This window comes from Mauremys reevesii, linkage group 11 (assembly GCF_016161935.1).
Source record: "Mauremys reevesii isolate NIE-2019 linkage group 11, ASM1616193v1, whole genome shotgun sequence".
Classification (NCBI taxonomy): Eukaryota; Metazoa; Chordata; order Testudines; family Geoemydidae; genus Mauremys; species Mauremys reevesii.
Genome location: NC_052633.1, coordinates 34,144,742 through 34,166,909, shown reverse-complemented (window position 1 = coordinate 34,166,909; position 22,168 = coordinate 34,144,742). Strand labels below are relative to the sequence as shown.

Genomic DNA, 22,168 nt, shown 5'->3' with positions numbered 1-22,168 from the left:
TACCCATGGAAGTAGGAGTGAAAGGATTCCTATCTGTACCTGGAAACTATTGTAAGTTAAAATATGGTAATTGCAGAGTTATCTTAAGCACTTCCATGTGCGTTACCCCTAACCTTCACCCATCCACACACAAAAACATCTCATTCACATTCAGTGGTGCTTTAAACCCAGGATAGCTGGCTTGGCTGGGGCCCTAGGCTAAAATCTGAATGAGGCTTGAGACACAAGACCTAGAGATCTTAGTTAAGAAGTTCTGAGTTTCACTCCTGGTTCTGATACTGACTTATGTCATCCCAAGTCTGCCTCTATTTCCCCTTCTCTAACAGGAAGACAATCTTCTCTTTCTGTCTCTCACAGAAGTGTTGGGAGAGTTTATTAGTTAATGTTTGAAGATGAAAAGTCCTGTGTATTATTACTGTTGATCCCAGTCTGATGATGATATGCATAAAATAAAATTTGGTCCAGAATACAAGCTTCATTTTCATCAGTGATGGATCTGTGAAAGGTGTGTTCTTGCATGAAACATGTGTGTATGCATGAGTATACCAGAGTAGAATAAATGATACTGCAGGAGATGAGACAATTATAAATACACCAGGGGCGGGGGGGGGGGAGGGGTCTTCAGAAAACTCCCATTAACTTCAATTGGGCCAAGATTTCACCCCAGGTAGCTAGCAAAGGATCATTTTAAACAAATCTGACTAAACAGATTTTAATAATTTAATTACTGGTATGTTCCAGTCTAAATATTCCTGCACTCAGGGTAAAATGTAATCAATTTTTCATTTTTAGGAAAACCATTTACAGAAAGCGCTGGGAATTTTATGCACATTTTTAATTGCTTATGAAAATGTTTAGGTTTGTCTCCAACCTGCCAGTGTTTTTCCTTCACTCTAGTGGGTGGCAGCAGCAGCAGAGACCATAGGGGACAAAGCTTTTGGAAAACCCGAAAAGAGCATACGTAGATTGTTTAGACAGTTCTTCCATAAATCCAAGCAGTTCTGGTGCATTAGTCACTGTTGGAGCTTCCCAATTATACTTGTGCATGCTGACATTCAGGGTTTGCTCAGCTCATACTGTGCCTGGTACTAAAAATGGAAACCCGGGCCTATATTTGAAAGCAGCTTCCAAACACAGCTATGGCCCCAAACTGTATCATGAAGGCAATAATGGTTAAATCAGTCCCCCAGTCTTGCATGCTGAACATCTTTCAGTAAAAAAGAACATACAGCTATTAACCCAGCCCACTGTGTAAAGATCAGCAGGAGAAAAGAGTGGGTCACATTCATTCAGGTAAAGATCCCATAACAAAACCTTTAAATGACTGCACTACCATCATTATTTTTACATCAATTAAATTGCTAGTAAATGAAATCCAGCACCAAGGGGTGACAGGGCTGTTAGTTCTACCTTCTTAATGACACAAGAACTGATAACTACCAGTAGTTAATATTTTTTCTTTAAAAAGAAGGATCATTTCCCTTCTGTGTGTCTGCATGGACTGCAGATGAGGGTGTGCTATGCTGTCCCACAAATCTGACTTAGCTCTTATCTCTGCCCTTGACACAACCTTTTGCCCAGGGACCATGAATAGCTTAAGTTTAATTTATTTGTTTGTCTCATATATGCATGATTGGCACAATTGAGAAAAATTACATTAATAAATCTTCTTGCCGAGAAAATTAATTATGCACAAAATAGCCCAATCTGCCTCTGATTTTCATTAATGAAGGAGATTATCAGCAAAATAAGATGCTGCTGTATCTGAAAAGGAGGGTCAGCTCTTGAAATGTAAAACAAGGTACATTTTTACATATTGAAAATACTGATAAAGAAAAACATGTTATGATTATGCTTATCAGACCGTCACATTCTAATTCAAGGCAGAACGAAGGTGTTGCATTTTTAGTTCTTCGGGGCAAGGAAATATATATTGTGATCTTTACGTTTGCTTAGTTTCTCTTTCAAAACCAGATCAGGGAGACTTCTGTGTTTTATACTTATCCTTTGAAAAACACAGGCAGTATTAAGGGTAAAAATCTACTCTCACATGTTCACAGCAGGCTTGACTCCAATATGCGGCTCTCCCTATGTCTCCCAAACTTCCATTAGCGTCAATCAGAGTTCAATAGGCTGCTCTCCTTATATGTGTAGAACTCCACTTGACATTAATGGAAGTTCAGCACACACAGGGAGAGCAAAATATTAGACTTCAGATTTGCTGTGAGGCTATGAGAACCAGTACTTAAAAATGCATATGCATAAGTCTAAAAAGATACTTTGTCATAAAGTTCTACCAGTTAATTTTCCAGAGTATTTATTGTTCCATAATTGTGCATGAATGTTGCATAAGGTGTCAGACTGACACCTTACAGGTCCATAGTTAGAACAGTGTTGCAAGGACCTGACTCTGCCTGCTAGTCTGCATCAACCTTGGACCACAGCTGGGCATGACAAGGCAGGTAGTTGAATAAGCATTCTATCTGAGCTACAGCCCATCTCCTCAAACTATCACCAGTAGATATCAGCTGTAATGGTGGTGTTTGTGATGTCAGCACCCATTCCGCAGAAAATGGACACACACACACACACCAAACAGCAACCAGATTAAAGTGATCCAACGTCCTGATATTATTGGGATCATTCTAATATTATCAGGATCGTCCAAATATTAGGGGCTTTGTCTTATATAGACACCTCTTACAGTCTATTACCCCCTCTCCTGTACCAATTTTCCACACTTGTTATCTGGTCACCCTAAACCAGATAGTAAAGATTTTCCGGGTGTTCCCAAACTCGGCTGGATTCAACTTGGCACTCTGTGAGTGAAAGATAATTGTCCATTAATGTTTAGGTCAACTAGAAATCTGTGGTAAGTTTGAACAAATTTGCACGTCACTCCACCTCACCCTATGTCTTGGGGAGATTCTGTAGTATGGTTTTAAAGCAAATTCATTCAAAGTATTTTCTCCTCTTTACCCAATGTATGATAGCAAAGTATTTTGCAGAGAGTCTTCTGTTTTGCACCCCTTTCTCTGCCTGTAAGTTATTGATATACTTGGATAAAGCTGGGATGACCATGTAGTTGATGAAAGCATCACAGCTAGGAGTACTAACTCCTGGTACTTCCAAGCTTTGAAGAAGGATTTAGAGAAGGACCCTTCTTCTTGGAAAGTGTACTTTGCAATATGATACATTTCCAACTGACTTGGCTAAATTTGTTTTGAAACGTCAGTTGTAGCCATTGAGAATTTATCACAGATACTGAGAATTGAAATAACATTACTTTTTAAGGTGTGTTCTTTTGGTGGACAGTTTCCTGGTGATATAGACAAAGCAGCAGCCAGAGCAGAACTGAGCAGCATCATGCTTCTCGAGTGTTAGACGATATTTCATGATTTTCACAGTAATAGCTCTGGCCTCTTATTTAGCAGTTTCTCTTTTACAGTATCTTGGTTGAAAAAGAGGATTTGTTCAAGCTATCATTCTATAGCCACAGGCTGGAAAGATAACACTTCCATAGGAACACAGGATTTTTCATACAGGATAGTAATCCATCTAGCCATGATGATACCAATAAATCTAGTTTTGCCTCTGTTTCAGAATAAGGTTAGCAGCTCTCTAGAGTACCTCACCAGTTGTAAAATGTTTTACTTGGAGGATCATATACACACTATGCAAAAAAAGGTAGAGCTGGTTTTGATGTCCAAGGTACATAACCCTGCAGAATCAATATTCTAGGCATAGCGCTGCCTACAATTAAGGTTGCCCAACACTTTCCATTAACTTTAAACATTCAGACTGAAATTTTCCATGATGAGTACCTGCCTTGGCTAAATTTTTAGGAAACTTTCAGTTTAAAGGCCTTAGCTATTTCTGAGGGTTTCTCTAGGTCATTATTTTGGTGGTTGTTTTCTTTTGTTTTGGTGGATTAGGTCTGGGTGCACTAACACTGCAGAATAACAATTCCAAGATAATTGCATCCATATGGCTGCTCTTACCTACTTCTCACTGAATTAGTGTGTACACCTGGTAATGACTTTTTTTTTTGGAGTAAGCACTAGGCATTCTTGGCTGGGATCCCATGGTGTATTGTCCCACTATTGGGCTTTATGCATTTTAGGATGATTTTTTTGTTTGTGGTGCACTGTCAGATACCTACTGCAAGCTCCCAGAATTCTGAGACTTGGGGTCACAGTAGCAAATTCTCATGATTCCTCTCCTGTGATCTTATAATTCACTTATCTTTTGAAAGTCAGGGCCAATTTCAAAATTGCTGTCAGCCAGCATGGAGGGAACTCTGCTTTGTGCCATGGTCCAGGCACTCATTAATACACAGAGGCAGCTGAACATGTAAATGCAATCACATACCTGGGTCATTTTGGAAGCCAGCCACTGCACTGGCAACCTAATTTCATTAAAGGAGGAGGAAGAAATCAAGCAGCTAATTGTGGAAAAACTTTGCCTGGAGCAGCTTCACTTGACTGAGTGCCATTTCTGGACTCATGAAAGTGGAAATGGATAGTGATGTAGTCCTGGGATGACCTGCAGTGGAGGAAGAATTTCTGGGTGACAAAGGGTACTTTCCTAGAAATCTACACTGAACTCATCCTTCAGGATACCAACATGAGAGCTTCCGTCAGAGTGGAGAAGCATGTGGCCATGACCATTTGGAAACTTGCCAACTCAGATTGCTACCAGTCAGTAGGCAAGCAATTTGGTGTTGGTAGATCAACTGTCATGGAGCAGTGTGCCGCTACAAAGGTGCTGCTAGCATGGGTCAACGTTTGGCAAAGCACAGGAGGCTATTCATGGATTTGCACAGCTGGAATTTCCAAATTGTACTGAAGCCATTGATGAAACCCATATCCCCACCTCAGGCCTCAGAGTTCATCAGCAGAAAGGGGTGCATTTCCATGGAGCTCCAAGGCCTAGAACAAATGTTCTCAAACTGTGGTCCGTGGACCACCAGTGGGTCACGTGCTCCATTCAGGTGGTCCGCGGATAGCTCCCTCTAAGGTGTACGCCTGGGCAGCCACACATGAGACAATGAAGGGCCACCCACCTAATTGGTGGAGCCGCACAGGCGTGGCTCCACTAATTAGGTGCCTGGACCCTAGAGAAGATGCATATGTAAGGTGAGGTGGTTAAAAAAAATAAATAAATAAAAAATAATTGGAGATATACCAATCTCCTAGAACTGCAAGGGACCTTGAAAGGTCATTGAGTCCAGCCCCCTGCCTTCACTAGCAGGTCCAATTTTTGCCCCACATCCCTAAGTGGCCTCCTCAAGGATTGAACTCACAATCCTGGGTTTAGCAGGCCAATGATCAAACCACTGAGTTATCCCTCCCCCCCAACTTTGGTAGCTTTGGGGGGGATAGGAGGTAGGTGGGAAGGGGCAGTGGGGTGAGAAGATGGGGTGGTTGGAATTTGGGATTTTCAGGGCTGCGGCAGCCAGAGAAAGAGGGACTTTCCCCAGTTCCAGGGCTGCAGCTGCCAGGGAGAGAAGGCCCTCCTTCCCAGCCTCAGCTCTGTGGCTGCTGGGGCAGGGGAGAGAGGGAGAGACCCCCCCTCCTTCCCATCCCCAGCTTGGGGGCTGCCGTAGTGGAGGAGAGAGGGTGCATTCATCGCATTAGAAAGGTAAGACAACTGATATTAAAATATGAGTTGTGTGCTTTTATTTGTAGAACAAAAGAATTAATTTTAAAGTTTTTTTTATATAGCACTTTTATCCAAAGCGCTTTACAATAGGTAGCTACCAGTACAAACAACATTTGGAAAGATCAATAAGTGGTCCACCGAGACCCTCAGCAATTTTCGAGTGGTCTACGAAAGAAAAAGTCTGAGAACCACTGGCCTAGAAGAGTCATCAGTGTTAAAGTGGGGTGGTCTTGAAAAGGTCCAAGTTGCTAGGATCTTGTGAAACTCGTATCCGTTGTCTTTAATGAAATATGGAAAATTTGCTCCCATGGCTACTATGGCTATAAATGGTACTGTCATTCCTCCTGTCATTCTATGAGACACAGCTTACTGTCTGCTTCCCTGGCTTATGAAGCCATTTACTGGACACTTGGACAAGAGGAAGGACCTGTTCGACTACAAACTCTGAGCAGCTGTAGAATGACAGTGGAGTATGCATTTGTAAGGGAGATGGAGTTGTCTCATGATGAGGCTGGAGGCTGCTGAGAAATATCTACCTGATGGGATAAATTCTTGCTGTATTTTGCACAACTGCTGTGAGAGCAAGGGCGAGAGCCTCATCAGTGGGTAGAGGGCAGAAGTAAAGAGACTTGCTGAATGCTGTGATCAGCTGGAAAGGCTTCCTCTGAAAACTGCAGCAAATCATCAGGGCCATAGGATCAGGATCCCCCATGCTCCTACTTTGAGGCTAAAAGCTGAAATGTGGCAATGTAATTTAATTACACATTGTACCTGGATTTCTTTACTCTATGTGTATGAATTTAGTGAACCAGAAGTGTATTTTGCTTTTTAAAAATGCTTTGTGCAATGATTTTTGGAGAGGACATTTTATTTGGTCTCTGGGACATGTATTTTATGAAACTCTGAGTCTTGTAAAAAATAACCTGTATTGATCAAATCATGCCAATATAAAAATCCTGGATTGAACAAAACTGTGCAAACTTTTATCCATCGTTACATAAACTAGTGCAAATATTAGACAGGATTACAGTGAAGATGTGGGCCCATGCCATACAGTGTGGAGTACACACATATGTGCTGTCCTGGTCACAAGCATGTGTACATGCAGGATTTCTGACTGTTGCACCTCTGTACGGAGATGTAGAATGGTGCCAGAAGAAACTATAATTTGTTATTGTAGGGATGAAGGAGGGATCCCAGAACTCACTGTCTTCAGAGAACTACCTGTAGCAGGAGCATTAAGAATGTACTGCTGCTCCCAGTATCCATTGTCCTCCATGGGCTACAGGACATGGCTTGACTGGACATACTATGTCAAAACAACTATCTATCTAGCCCAGTATCCTATATTCTGACAGTGGGCGGTGCCAGACGCTTCAGGGGGAATGAACAGAACAGGGCACATGGGGTTGTGGTGCTGTGGCAGAACATTGTCCCAAAATGTTCTCTATCAAGACAGTCTGGTTTTGCATCATCTTCAGGAGCTGTTTCTGCATGTCCGTGTCATGCTTGATGGGGACTCTTGCCAATTCTCTGTTCTTCTGTCTCTCAACAAGGAGAACTTCCCTCCACTCCTCTCTCTTCTGGGATGCTGTCTCAAGGTCCCCAAATATTTCATCTTTGGTCTTCCTTTTCCTGCCCTGGAGATTAGTCAGGCACTCTGCAGTTAATAAGGGCTCTGTTCTTGGTGGCTGCAGGGTGTCACGTAGAGAAGCCGGGGTAGCTGACAAACAGAAAAAGCAGTTACTGAAGTAATTCAAGTCTCCAGGGCAGCAATGATGAAATGACTCTTTCCTCAGTTTTGGAATGCCATTCCCATAATCTCTTCCCAGTCTGGGGGCAACTTGCAAATGTTAAGACTTTCCACATTACTTCCTCTTTGCCTAGGAACTCTGTTCTAATCCAATGGTGCAAGGCTGGTGACTGGCAGCAGGGTTTGGAGGTTTGGGCTTGGGCTTCATCTGAGTTAGGGGTAGGCGGAAGGATTGGGGGGTTGGATGGGCTGGAGGCTTTGGGAGGTAGGTGGAGGTGTGTGTGAGGGTTTGCAGGGGGGCAGGTTAGTAATTGCATTGGCAACTCTGCAGGCAGTCCTTGCATTGGAAGATGTTTCTCTGATCTGAGTCATCAAGAGGCAGTGAAGTGGCTTATTCAAAAGGGCAATGGGCAGATGGAAGATATGCAGTGATGTTATTCACCAGAATGGTCCCTCCAGAAGTGCTGCAGGATGGGAAGGGCCACTCTACCTATAAAGGTACCCCTGAGAAGGCTGCTGTGTCTTGCAGTATTTGTGCCAAAATATTGCATTATCTTTGCCTTAAATTCTGTTTTCTGTTACCTGCACTCAATACACAAAATGCACTGCTAAATAAGTACCGCTCTGCTGTATGTGTTCTGAACCTGAGGGCTTAATGATGTCGAGAGTCCGATTAGAACTAGCTGAGTGCCTTACAATCTCTGTGATTTAGTGTCTCTGTCTTTGGGAAATATACCTCATAAAGTGCTAAGATAGCAGAAAGCTCAGGGCATTGTGAAAAACAGTATTTTTATATCATATTTTTCCTGAAACTGATGTTTCAGTAAACATGGCTACATTACAATATTGTTTTACAAAACCACTGTGGCATCACTGGTTTAATCAAGGCAATGGGGGGGCAAAATGTTCCCCCCACCTGTGGTGGTTGATGGGGAATGGAAGGAGGTTGTAGGGTAGATGCCAGCATGGCAGTGGGAAATGAAAATATCAGGGAACCAATCCCTGCAGAGCTGGAATTCCCTATGTGGCCACTGTCTTGAGCATGCTGGGAGCCGGGGTAAAGCTGAGCTGGCTCGGAAAGGCTCCTAGCTCACATTTGCTCAAAACAGCCATGTCCATTAGGCACTTGGGCCAATCATTTGCTAAAATCACTTATACAGTTTTATAGTAATGTAGCACATAATACTTACTGGCAGAGGTCCCCTTCTCAGCACTATCATGCTGGGAGTCCAGGTGCAGTCTGTTTCTCTGGGTCTGGCTCCGGCTCTTAGATTTCTCCTGGCCTCCAGGGGAAATCTCCTCCTCAGAGTCCTGGTTGGGGTCCTCCTTGGTGCTTTCAGCACTTTCTGCAACATACTGGGGCTCAGTGGTGGCCTTCCTGGCAAAAATCCAATCCAGCTCCTCAAAATAGTAGAGCACTGCCAGAAGTCCTGTTTCTGCCCTTGGTCTTTTTTATAAGCCTACCAAAGGTCCTTTCCTTTGCAATGGCATTGAGCTGTGTCCTGAGAGTATATAACCTCTCTTGGTCATATACCTTGCTATATGCTCATGTACTTTTGCATTATGGCAGCTGCTGTTAAGACAGGAGTGGACCATCTCCTCACCCCAGATAGCAAGAAAATCCATGACTTTTGCATGCAGCACCACCAGACATGGCTGCTACAATGCTGATTACACTGAAAAGGATATACAGCTCCAGTACCGTGTAATTGCAAATAGGGACCTCCTAGTTGTGTGCCAGCATTTAAACAGGGCAGTGACATCTGGCCAACAAGACCCCAGAGGACTAGAAGGCACACAGGTAAAGAGACAGGGAAGTCCTAATGTGAAGCAATGCAGTGTGGGATACAAGTGGGAGGACTGAAAAGTTAATCCAAAATACGGATGCTTCCTTTTTCTGCACAAACTCATTCTGAAATGAACCTAATCCATTTTCAAAGTGAATTATCCAATTCATATTAATTGGCCACTTGATTTAGAAAAAGAGTCGCATTGGGTGAATGTGAGCCCATTTTAACTGGAAAAAACTGCAGTTAGTGTGAAATAAACCCCACTGTTTAGACAAGCCCAGGAAACAAGATTCGGGGAAAATACTTTTTTTGCCCATGTTTAAAAAAATGTCTTATAACTGTTTTACTGAGAAGCTCTGTCAACCCTGTGCTTTGGAGAAAGGATTTGCAATTTGGCAGGGAGCTTGCTCTGGTATCAGGATGTGGTGTTTGCATTTCCTATGAAAATTCACCCAAATTTGACCAAGTTCCGAGCCTTTAAAAAACTCTGCTTGCACATACCCAGTAGAGACTTGTTAGAGTTTGGCAGCCACATTGCCCAAAGATTCCATTCTCACTGAGTGAACTCCACCCCAGGGATGCAGGAGTTGAGCAGGACTTGCCCCTGCCTAATTGGAATGCAAAGGGGTGGGAGGATAGAAAGAGAAGTGGGGAGGAAGCCAAGGAAGTACGGTGATCAGAAAGGGAGGGGATTATATAGCCACAGAGGGGGAGGAGGGCGAGAACTGGGGTGTGTGTGGGGGGAAAGTTGGATAGGAGCGGAGGGGGATGGAAATAGGAGCTGGGGGTGGGTTGACTGCAAGAGAAGGGAAAGGGACAGGCAGCGTGCACAGAGACAGAAGAATACCACTAGAACACATTCCCCTCCAGAAGCTGGCACTGAACTGAGGAGTCCCGAGTCTCTATATTTCTCTGCTTTTAGCAAATAGCTGTGAAACCACTGGCAAAGTATTTCTCTCTCCTTCTATTGACTGGTCCACAAAGAAGATGACAGTCTACTGCAGTCACCAGTTGCTCCATTAACTCATGTGATAGAGGTAAGTGCAGTGAAGCTAATGGTCTGAACCCTGCTGATAACCCAGGTGTGTAGGGGTCAATATGATTCCACATGATAGGATTTCTGTGGGGGAGTTCAGTTTTTTTTAACTTAGAAAATTAAATTAAAAAAACCCTACATTACAAGAACATTTAGATTGCAAAATCAAGCAGCCAAAAGTTAGGAAAGGCCAGAAATAAGGTTGTGTAGGGAGACATGCTTAAACTATAAATCAAAGTAAACAAATCAGTGAGGCAAACTATCATCCAAATACACAGGAACCCCTTCTCCTGTAACTCTCCCCACCACATGTAACAGTGTCCTGACGTTACTGTGTCTGGCCTAAGTGTTGTATATCCTACCTGGTTTTCCTGGTGATGCCAATGACAAATTTGCAGAACCTGCTCTAGTCCTTGGCGTTGCTGCTTCAGGTATTTGTCCAGTTGCCTTCTCCTGTCTTGTAGCAGCTCAAGGAGACTGCCAATTTTCAAGCAGCTGCTGTGGGCTCCTTTAATCAACTCAGGGTTTACATTAGGCCCATCAGATTTGAATTCTTCTATGAATTCAGTCAGCTCATGGCTTTTGTTTAAAAGGGCCAGTGACTTTTCCAAGAGCTCTGTAAGAATAAAATTACACACGAAAAAACATGCTAATTTTCATCAATACACTCAATCTATAAAGCATTATTTTAGCATATTTAAATATATATATTTAAATACTGGAAAAATGGTATGAGATCAATATGGCTTCATCAAGAGCTCTTTAACTGAAAATAAAAAAGGAATCTGTAGACGTGCGGACTCACCCCTGCGGTGCCTCCTGCTGGTGACTCCTGGGAATTAGCTCTTCCAGCCAGGAGCGCCCTCTGCAGGCCCATGATCCGCCTGTCCTCTTGGCCCCCGTGTCCCTCCCTGGACCCTGGTGCCCTTTTAATTGGGGTGCTGCACCCTGGCAGTACCCCACCATTCTGAGTCTCCCCTCCCTGGGGAACCCCCAACCCTCTATCCCCACTTCACCTCAGAATATGGTTACCGCCAGTCACCATCTAGCCCCACGCCCTAGGGGAGACTGCAGTATCAGCCACTCATCATAGGCAAAGGGATTTGGACCTGCTGCTTTTGCCTACCCCTTCTTGCCCCAGCCACAGCCCTCTCCTGGGCTGTTTTAAGCCCCAAAGGGCAGGAGCGGGTAACCACCCCTCTACAGAATCCTACAAAAAGTGGAATCATGGACAAATTGCTGACAATAAGTACAAAAGAATAGCATAAGCATGTACAGACAAAATCAGAAAGGTGAAGGCAAAAATGTGTTACACCTAGCTAGACATAAAAGTCAATAATAGGAGGTTCTATAAATACTTCAAGAACTAGAGAAAGATGAAGGAAAGTGTACTCTACTTAACAGGGAAGGAGAGCTAATAACATATGATATCTAAAAGGGTGAGGCATTTAATGCCTGTTTTGCTTCAGTCTTCACTAAAAAGGTAAACTGTGACCAGATGATCAATACAATTAATATTAATAATAAGGGGGAAAAGAATAAAAGCCAAAATAGAGAAAGGATGTTTAGATAAGTTAGATGTATTCAAGTCAGCAGGGCCTGATAAAACTCACTGCAGGGTACCTAAGAAACTAGCTGAAGCAACCATGGAACCACTGGCGATTTTCTTTGATAACTCACGAAGGTGAATCTCTGGGGACCGGAGAAGAGCCAATATTTTAAAAGGAGGAAAAGGAAGACCCAGCGAATATTAGAACAGTTAGCGTAACTTTAATTGTGGGAAGATACTGGAACAAGCAATTTGTAAGCACCTAGAGGATAGTAGTCTGGTAAGTAACAAACAGTCAACATGGATTTGTCAAGAACAAATCATGCCAAACCAAGCTAATTTCCTCTTTGACAGGGTTACTGACCTAATGGATAGCAGTAGGTGGGATATATCTTGATTTTAGTAAAACTTTCGATATAGTCCTGCATGACATTCTCATAAGCAAACTAAGGAAATGTGATCTAGAATAAATTAGATTGAAAAACCATACATTAAGAGTACTTATTAATGGTTCGCTGTCAAACGGGGGAAGGGGAGTATATCTGTCCTGGGTCTGGAACTACTACATATTTTCAGTAATGACTTGGATAATGGAGTGAAGAATATTCTTATAAAATTTTGCAGATGACACAGGGCTGGGAGGGGTTGCTATCGATTTGGAGGATAGGATTAAAATGCAAAGTGACCTTGGTAAATTGGAGAATTGGTCTGAAATGAACAAGACGAAATTAAATAAAGACAAGTGCAAAATACTACACTCAGGAAGGGAAAAACAAATGCACAACTACAAAATGGGGAATAACTAGTTAGGCTGGAAAGGATTTGGGGGTTAACAATGTGATGCAATTGCAAAAAAGGCTAATATCATTCTGGGATAAAGGTATTTCCAGGAGGGATTTGAAGAAGAGAGTGATGTGGTGACTGAGGAAGGGAGTCTCAAGCATGCAATAAGGCGTGTAGGTGAGCATTGGAAAAGTACCTGCACGGGGTAGTTATGCATGCAACTTGTGAAAAGCAGAAAGTGAGAGAGTTCAGAGCATGAACAGAGACAAGAGCAGAGAGATGGACAGAAGTCAGACTATGCAGGGCCTCATAGTCAAGGACAGGAAACTTTAATTTGATGTTGTGCATATGGGGAAGCCAGCACAGGAGTTTGGAATGTGTCTGAACAAGGCCAAAGTGACAGGCTAAGTATTATGGAAATGATTTTGTTGTCACTAATATGGGTGTATTTGAGGGAGACTCAGTGAGAGTCCTGTTCCTCAGAGTAGAGGTGGTGAAAGAAATACTCAGGCATTTCCAAGACCAATCATAGTTAGCTATGAAGAAGCTCCACTCTCTAGCTAACCCAAAGAACCTTCAGTATAAGCACTAGAATGGTCTGGAAACAAATTCCCATTCCATGGAAAAATCCAAAAATTAAAAAAAGTCAGAATTCTCCACTGAATGTAAATTCCAACATTTTATTTTGAAAGCAGGTGAAATGACACTTTATTTTGACCTTTTCAAAATCTTTCCGAGACTCCCTGAGCTGTCTGGAGCCCCAGCAGTCCACTAGAAGGATTGGCCCAGTGTCTGGGAGTCTGGAAATTCTGGCAGGCCACCTGAGAGGCTACCAAGGATCTGTGAGCCTGTAAATTTGGGTTGCCAAGCCATCAGGAAACCTGCCTTGTTTCCATCTGTATTGCACTGAAATCATCACATATCTGTGGAATGTTTTGATTTAGGCCAATCAGCATTTTCCAACAGAAAGATGTTCCATCAGAAAATTTCCAACCAGCTCTAATAAGCATCTGAACAAGTCTGAAACAATCCATCTAGCAGAGGACAGTAGTACCCAAAACATTTATTACAAGATGACATCCTGCACAAGCTGTCCTGGGTCTGCTACTACTATTGGGTGAAGTGACCAACCCTTTGTTTCTTAGGAGATTTCTCCATAAATGTTAGAATAAAAACTTGGAATTTAACAGGGATAATTCCAAAGCGAAGTCACTCATTTCGCCACCCCCAATCAGGTGTGCTCCTGGCACACAGCTAAGTTTACTTTTTAAACTTAAGAGACTCATCACCATAGCCTGGTAGCTCCAACACTTTGTAAAGAAGGCCATTCTTTCCAGCAACTTTACTGCTAAGTAGGCTGTGCCTTTCTTATATAGACAAATACAAACACGATTTTCATTAATTATATGATTATCCATACTCCAAATTCTTAGCACTTTGGAAAGATATAAACAAAGAAGAAAGGGAGCATTTGCTACCTCTTCTACCCCTATAGGTAAGAGTCCATCCTTCTCAAGCCTATCTTCTCTCTGGAAAACAATTTCATTTGATTGTTTCAATTATGAACCCTCTTTTCAGCAATGACAATCAGTCACTGACAGGTATTCCAAGCTAAAATTGCTGTGTGATGAGCACTTCAGTTCAATAAAGATTGAATTGGGACCACCAAGCCCATATTAAAGTTACCTGAGCTCAACTCACTACAGTCTCCTGAGTAGAATTGCATTTGATTCAGAGTGCCAGCATTTGAAGCAGCTAGATTTCTTATACAATGCAAAAATGTTTAAGTTGCTACTCTACTACTGAACAATCAACTACAGTTTATATTTTCTGCCAGGTGTTAGGTTTCCTGTAACAGGTTTCCATTAACATTTAGTTAAAATTACATGGCTGGAGTGTATGGATTTGTGAAAAAAAAACAGATTTATATGGGATTACAGTCTTTTAAAATAGATTGCAATTGTACTTAGCTGTGCAAAGAGATTGATTCTGAGATGGTGGGAAGGCACTTGCCCCCCACTTTTAAAAGATTAGTATGGTGGCATGGCAGAAAATGCTTCATACAAAGATCTTGATTTTAAGATTAATGACCCATCTGCTGCATTTCTTGTAGAAATTTGTCTAGTATTGAGAAGAAAACATAGATGTGCAAGTAAGAGGTACATGAGGTGTTTTGGGGGAGTGAAGTGTGGTACAGGACTTTATTTCCTGGCTGCCATCTGACTGCCTGTATCTTCACTTTAGGCTGTTAATGGAACTTCACTGCACACGGGGACAAGACAATTCAGCAGGGGCATTACACAGAGTGCAGCTCTACAAAGCCAGAAGCACATATCAGGGAAGCCAATACAGACAGCTGGAGTCTGAGGTTGTCTAGAGGCCAGCAGTAGCTCATTCCCCAGCCCACTCCACTCCTCTTGCCCCATACACTTCCAAAAGCTCAACTGTTATGTAGGAGGCTGCATATGTCAGACAGTATTCCCCTGTGTGCACACTCAAGAGGCTGTGGGATTGCTACGAGATATCGGCACCAATGCGTCATTCCCCACTACAAGCTTCTAGAAGAGCTCAACCCTGGGGCACAGGATTATAGCAGGCCGGCTGATAGCAACCCAGAATGCTCTCCCACCTCCACTTTCACCCCACAGGAAAGAGCAGTTGGATGAAGAAGCAGTGTGGGGAAGCCAGGAGGGGGAAGAGTTAGACGAGCCAGAGGAAGTAAGGGAAACAATAGGGAGGCAGCAGAGGGGAGAAGAGAGAGTGCAGGAAGTTGTTTAGGGAACCATTATTAATTAACAGTGCTTGTCAGATCTGTATTTAGCGGGTGTGACGTTGCCGAGCACTGAACAATACTGACTCTCTGAGCTCTCTTTGCAATTAAAGAAACTACCATAGCAAATGTGATTTTATAAAAGAAGAATTTATTTGGGAAAACCAAAAATATCTTTCAAAGCCTAGAAATTCAGCCGACTAACTATGTGACTATGAGCTATTGGCCGAAGAAAGGAATCCGTTCTTTACCTTTTGTGTGATGCTCATGCTGATGAAGGAGCTTTTTCAAAGATTCAGTGTTCTCAAACTCCTGGGCATTCTGAAGGAAATCCTCCACTTGGTCAATTTTAATAGCAAACTACATTAGGAATACAAAGAGAGAAAAAGCATAATACAACAATCCTTAGAGTACAGAATGTCACAGTACATCTAACCTGTGCCTTCGGGAGCAAATTCTCAGACTAGCAAAGAAGGGTATCAAATATTTCTGGTGTCTATCAATTCCAACTTCCCAGTACACATTTTTGGGAGCCGCTGTTTGTCCTCTGTTTTCATGAGGTTCTGATTTGAATTGATCCCTTGTCTTACGGGATGTTTTCTGATGGGATTGTGATTACAGTTTGTCTTTTTATGAGGCTTTGCTTCTCTCCTATGGTTTCTCTGCCTCCAAGTCCATCGATAAAGTGCTCTTAAAGGCCCCCCATGAATTTTAAAGTTTTTTTTTAAATTCCCCATATCAGATATTGAATGAAGCTTCCCCGCTCCCAATCAGATTTTATTCAAGGCTCCCCTCCATATCCCCTCTGGCATATTAAAATCCAAATTCCAGCCATCTTTGGGGAAAACTTTGGAGGCAGATACAATTGTCAATCTGATTTTTTGAAGATAAAAATTGGTAGTAAATTTAAACCCACTAATGTTATGGTAAAACATTAATAAGCAAATTACAGTGAGGTCATAGCACCTTGATCGTTAAGGTTGAGGCTAGCTTACTGCTTAACAGCTGGTTTTTCTAAGTGCTCTAAAATCCAAATACTTTCTCAGATTGTCCTGAAAATTGCTGGGTTTCCTGGGGCTGCAGGGGAGAGTTAATGGTCCAAAATTGAGATTATTTGATCTAAGGTTCTGGAGATAGAGCCACCTATTGTGATGTCAACATTTTACAGTTCTTATAACTTTTTGTACACAGTTGGGACTCAAACTACGATTCTGAACTTCTCTAAACTGAAATCACCTGCTTAGGACTGATCTCAGCTACAGGAAGCCATATTTAAAAAGTTATTTAGGGTAAAAGTTGTGATGACGATGTTGCTCAAGCCAAGCTGACAAGCCATAGATAGTGCTGATGTGTGCTTTGAGTTAGTATTTTTTGGGTTTTGTATAGGTGACTTTGATGTTCTGGAAGGGTACGAGGCATTGCTGGTCAACCTTAACTGCATTAGCAAAGATTTGTGACAGTGAATTAACATTACAGCTTACATCAGGTTATTCTTTTGGTTAATTGTATGCTCTATTCCTGGTGTCATACTGCTCCTTCTATGGGATAAATGCTTAGTTGTAATTATTAGAGCCCTTACTATACCCTGACTCCAAACACCCCTGAACTTTGGATCAGCATCCAAACCCAGACCAGAATCTGAATTCTGCAGATGACTTCTATCCTTATAAGTGTGACCAGCACCCAGACCTGACCACATCAGACACTGGGTTGTTCAAAATCTAGACTTGAATTTTGCAGCTTTGTGCCATCTCTAGTAACTGGATTGCTAAATTAAGGAAGACCAAATCATTAAAGTTCACACTTGGACTTCAGTGTCATCAAGGATATTGAAACCTATGATAAAATTAAACAAGAAGATGAAAATTAAGCTCTCTGCTTTGCTTGCCTATTCTCACATTCCACCCTTTTACTCATGATCTTTATCTTATACAACAAATCCATTATGCGTCAACATTTGGGATCAGAATTTGATTTTCATTAAAGAATATCCATGAGATAATGTCTGTGCTTTATCACAATAAAGCAAATATTTCACAGAATTGCATGTTGTCATTAAAAGAAAAACATTTCAAAAATAAAATTCTAGTATTGTCGTTTAAGTCTATAGGACAATTGACAGTTGTGTCTAACGTAGGCATGACTAAACATAATGGGCCAGACCATGGCACAGAGCAGCCTAAAAGGCAGCTCAACCAGTCTGTTAAGGATTTCCCCTGCATTGGGGGACACTATGAAGGTGGTGAGTTACCATAGTGGCTCCTATGCCAATCTCTTCCTGGCTCCTTGATGTTAGGACTTGGCCTGGGCATCTCTGCATTTGGCTGGTCCCATGCTGCTGGAATAGCTTGTGGATACTATTGGGAATCAGCAGAATTTGCCTCAGTCCTGCTGCTGTTCTAATTTCTACCAGGCATCGGGACAATACAGAATCAGCCCCAGGATCTGGGGTCCAAGAAGGTGGATTAAAACAACCCTTGTTCTCCCACTCCTGCTCTTGTGCCACATGCAAACTCTTTGAAACAAAGACTTGAGAGCCCCATGTAATTGAGCACTCAACTTTTGGGGCAAATCCAGCCCACTCCTCTGCAAACGCAAAGGCAAGGGATAGTTGAATTCAGTGGGCTGTGCAGGAAGTGTACCTACCCCTGGGTTTGGAGTCCCAACCTGCATGAGCTGCCTGTGCAGAAGTGAGTAGGGGTGGGACATACAGGGACATGGGCAGGCTGGGAGAGGGATAGGACTGAGAGAATTGTTGCTAATCTCCTATCTTTCAGGAGTTGGACTCTGGTTTTATGCTGCTGTGCATGCTTTTTGCATGCTTGTGCATGTGGTTCTTATATTTGTGCTCAGATGGCTACACAGACAACTGTCCTATTTGCAAGCACAACTCTGATAACTACACAAACACATATTCTAATGCACAGCCTTGAGTCGTGGGTTTCAGAATTTGGCCGTCAAAGAGTCAAATAATTTGAATCTTAGACAATAAAAGAGATCTATTGGGTCATGTCCCTGCCCAGTGCAGTATACAGGTACAGACTAATTTTTAATTATTTTTCATTACTACTACTACTTTTTAAAGTAAAACATTAGTAAGAGACATCACATTTTTACAGATATTCATTCTAAATATTCTGCTCATTTTCATCCTGGAATACCCCAAAACAAGAATGCAGCTGATTTTTTTTTAAATTAATTGGCCCTTTGCATCAGTAGAAATAAAATGCAACAAACTCTTGGAGGAATTGGGATTTGTTTCAAATTAAGCAGCATTTCATTTTAAATACAAACCTCCAGAGCATTTTCAAAAAATCCTGCAGTAAGTTTCAGAAGTGCTCTTCGCTTCTCTAGCATAACGACCAGGGCATCCCAGGCATCCCCCAGAGTTTGTGCCATGGCATCATACACTTGGCTTTGCTCTTGGTTTTCCTCTGCAGTCTTGTCTGCTTCACGTAACAGGTCCCATACTTGATCTTCCAAAGACTATACGCAGGGGAGGTGGGGAGATATAAACAAATTTGTTTTTTCTAAGCAGAATTCCAAAGAGCACAATGATATTACCTTGGGATACATTTTCAGTATGGTATCTTTTCAGTTGTCCACAGCTCTTCTATTATTGGCAGATTTTCAACATAAAATAATAATAATAATGGAAGTGCGGCTATTCCTAGATAGTGTATCAAAAACTTACCCTTTGAATTCAGTTCTGTACTTTGAAACTCTCGCATGCAATTTCATAAAATTTTGGTGAGAAACAGTTCTAGGGGGATCCATCATTCCACATTTAAAATTTACATTCAAATATGCTCAGCTACTTCAACATAAATCTCTACTGAAGCTAGTACATGCTCATGTATTTTGGATATTCATTTGTTAGAACATTATACACATTCTCCTGCAATGCTGAAGGCCAGTAAAACAAACAAACAAACCCAAATTAAAGCCTTAAAGATATAGCATACAACTCAAATGTAAAAGCAGCAAAGAGTCCTGTGGCACCCTATAGACTAACAGACGTATTGGAGCATGAGCTTTCGTGGGTGAGTACCCACTTCGTCGGATGCATGCACGTCTGTTAGTCTATAAGGTGCCACAGGACTCTTTGCTGGTTTTACAAATCCAGATAACACGGCTACTCCTCTGATACTTAACTCAAATGTAATTAATTCACAACACACCTAAAATGCAGGGGCTAATTAGATTAAAACTATATGTGTATTGTCTAAGGAATGCCATAGATTACATGCAATATTTCCAGCTTTGCCTGCTGCAGTGTTCAAGATGAACCACAAAATTACAATGTTCGGGTTATCACAAGAACAAGTCAAGAGTGTTTCATGCCCTTTACCATAAGAAAGGATTACTACTGTGCCATTTCTTGTTCATGTTAAAATCTTCTGTGTGTCTAGAGACTTGATTGTTTGTATTATACATGTTTTTCATCTCAGGTCTTTATCATGAGAATAGATTAATGAAGTGCCAATTTTTGCTGTTATTACAGGTATTATCACAAGAATGTATAATGAGAAGAGGAATCTATATAAGGCAAATTAAAATCTATAATAACTCATTCTCATGACACAGACTAATAAGAACAGAAGATAGGAGAACTTAAAATTCTCATGACAGAGATCGAACTGAGAATCGGAAATACTAGCAAACTAATTCATTATTGTGCGAAGCACAGGATCATAATCTCAAAAACCTCCCTCGATGCTACCCACATACTCTCTGTGAATGTGATAGTCTGAATCTGAATCAGGTGTTAATCTCTCCTCACTGAAAGCAGGCCTTTGGGAAACACTGTAATACACAATGGAACCATTATTCCCGACTCAAAATTTTTTAAACAAATATTTTAATCTATCTCAGTCCAAGACAGACTAAAGAATTAGTAATTTTTACTCAGTATTCAAAATAGGAACTATGTATAATCTGATATTGCAAAAATAAAATTATTAGACATAGGAATAGATCCAACAAACCCATTATTTGAAACAAATATTGTGTAATACATAGACGAGTGTGGTAATTAGCTGTATTTTCTCAGCAGTATCTGTGCTAGCCTTATAGTAACAAACCCATCTCAAAGGACACACAAAAAGTCAATTTTTTAAAGAACTATTTGCATTCCCCATTTTATCTCCTGAACGATAGCACAGTACTGGGAACTACATTCGAATCTTGACTCTGAAAATGACTCCTGTGCCATTGCGCAAATCCCCATCTTTTTCTCCTTAGTTTCCCCTTCTAATGATAATAAAAGACCAAACCCTGAAGCTCACACTTACTCTTTATTTAAGCAGTAGCCCCACTGACTTCAATAGAGTTTTGCCTGAGTAAGAACAGAGATCCTGATTCTGATGTCAATTACACAGTTTTACACATGTAACACTGCTGGTATCAAAGGAGTGGTTCCTTAATGACACAGGTATGAGATCAGAATCAGGCCTGGAGTAAAAATTGAGTAAGGCTTTGAGGATTTAACTTAATCATAATACTACTTCCTTTCTCTTCATTTCATTAATGCTTAGTTACCTACCTCACTGGGGTGCTGTGAGGACTAATCAGTTAACATTTGTTAAGTTCTATATTCAGTAAGTATTAAAGTACCATTATTATTAGTCATAAAAAGAGAAGTACTGGCTCATGATAACTTTTACACCACAGAGATTTTAAGGCTGGATGATAAAATGAAATTTAAAAACCAGCTTCATCAAACTAAGGTTAATGGTCAGGCTTAATGAGCCATTACCAAGCTCATGCAAATTTTAAAAGAAAATTCATCTTGCAAGACAATCTTCAGTGTGTGTTTTTTAAAACGGCTTCCTTTGTTTTCCTTTTATGGGCTTGCATCATGATTTCCTACATTATCTTTTTATAGTGGTGTAGCTATATAAATAATATTGTCTATGTATTCAATTTGCATAGGCATATGCACAATCTGTACAAAGTCAAAGAGATACTCTAATGCCTAAGTGTTCTATTCAGTCTAAAACATTAGCTATCTTCTGAGTGTTAACCCCAGAATGCCACAGATGCTGAACAAGTGCCAGGCCAATACGTCTAAGAGAGAAGTTAGCTTGGTTCTTCAAGTCAAAAGGAAGAAGAGTAATTCCATACCAGAAACTTGTGGAACTGAGAGGCCAGAAGAGGGGAGAAGATGACAACATATGTGAATGGTGGGAGTCGCAACTCCATATTCTTATTTCACTGCTGAGGCTACTCAACCCTCAAGCTTGTGGTGTGACTGCTTTAATTATCTGGGAACAAAGTGATTAGTTTCTTCCTTCCCACTGGAGTTTGGGTGCTGTGGAGAGCATCCTCCCATCAGGTCTGATGCTATGCAGGGAATCATCCCATCTGCTCCTACTGATGGGGCTTTGAGAGTTCTCATGACCCAGGTCTGGAGAGAAACACCCTGCTCTCATCCTCCACCCCATGACACCAGCACTTGGAAGGGCAGAGTCAGAAAAGAGATTTACATCAAGGTATATGTAGGGTGGGTTGAACATTTTCTGTCAAAACATTTTGATGGAAAATTGGGTTTTTGACAAAATGAAATTTTTCATGAGAAGTGTCAGCTTGCTGCAGAACGTTTTGATTTTTTGTTGAAAAACTGAACACCCAAAATAAAAAATATTTTGATTTGAAAATGCTGCCATGGTGCCTCCTGAGACCTGTAGCTTAGGAACCTCTTGAATTCTTTCTCCTCTATTGATAAGCCCCTTTGTTTTCAGTTTAAACCGATTTTTTACTGAAAAAAAATCCCATGTTTACAAAAAGTATTATTCCTCCCCTCCCCCCCGATATTCACCCT

General features: G+C 41.5%; 1 protein-coding gene across 5 annotated transcripts in view; it reads right to left on the bottom strand.

Moving 5' to 3' along the window:
* Positions 1–22,168, bottom strand: part of CCDC141 (coiled-coil domain containing 141) — a 155,463-nt gene that overhangs the window by 108,694 nt on the left and 24,601 nt on the right. For all 5 annotated transcript variants that reach the window (XM_039494686.1, XM_039494689.1, XM_039494688.1 and 2 more), the window contains exons 3-5: positions 18,640–18,831; positions 15,597–15,705; positions 10,606–10,859 (exon numbers count right to left, since the gene is read on the bottom strand). In XM_039494686.1, the coding sequence (XP_039350620.1) occupies positions 10,606–10,859; positions 15,597–15,705; positions 18,640–18,831 (555 nt within the window). The remainder of the gene's footprint in view (positions 1–10,605; positions 10,860–15,596; positions 15,706–18,639; positions 18,832–22,168) is intronic.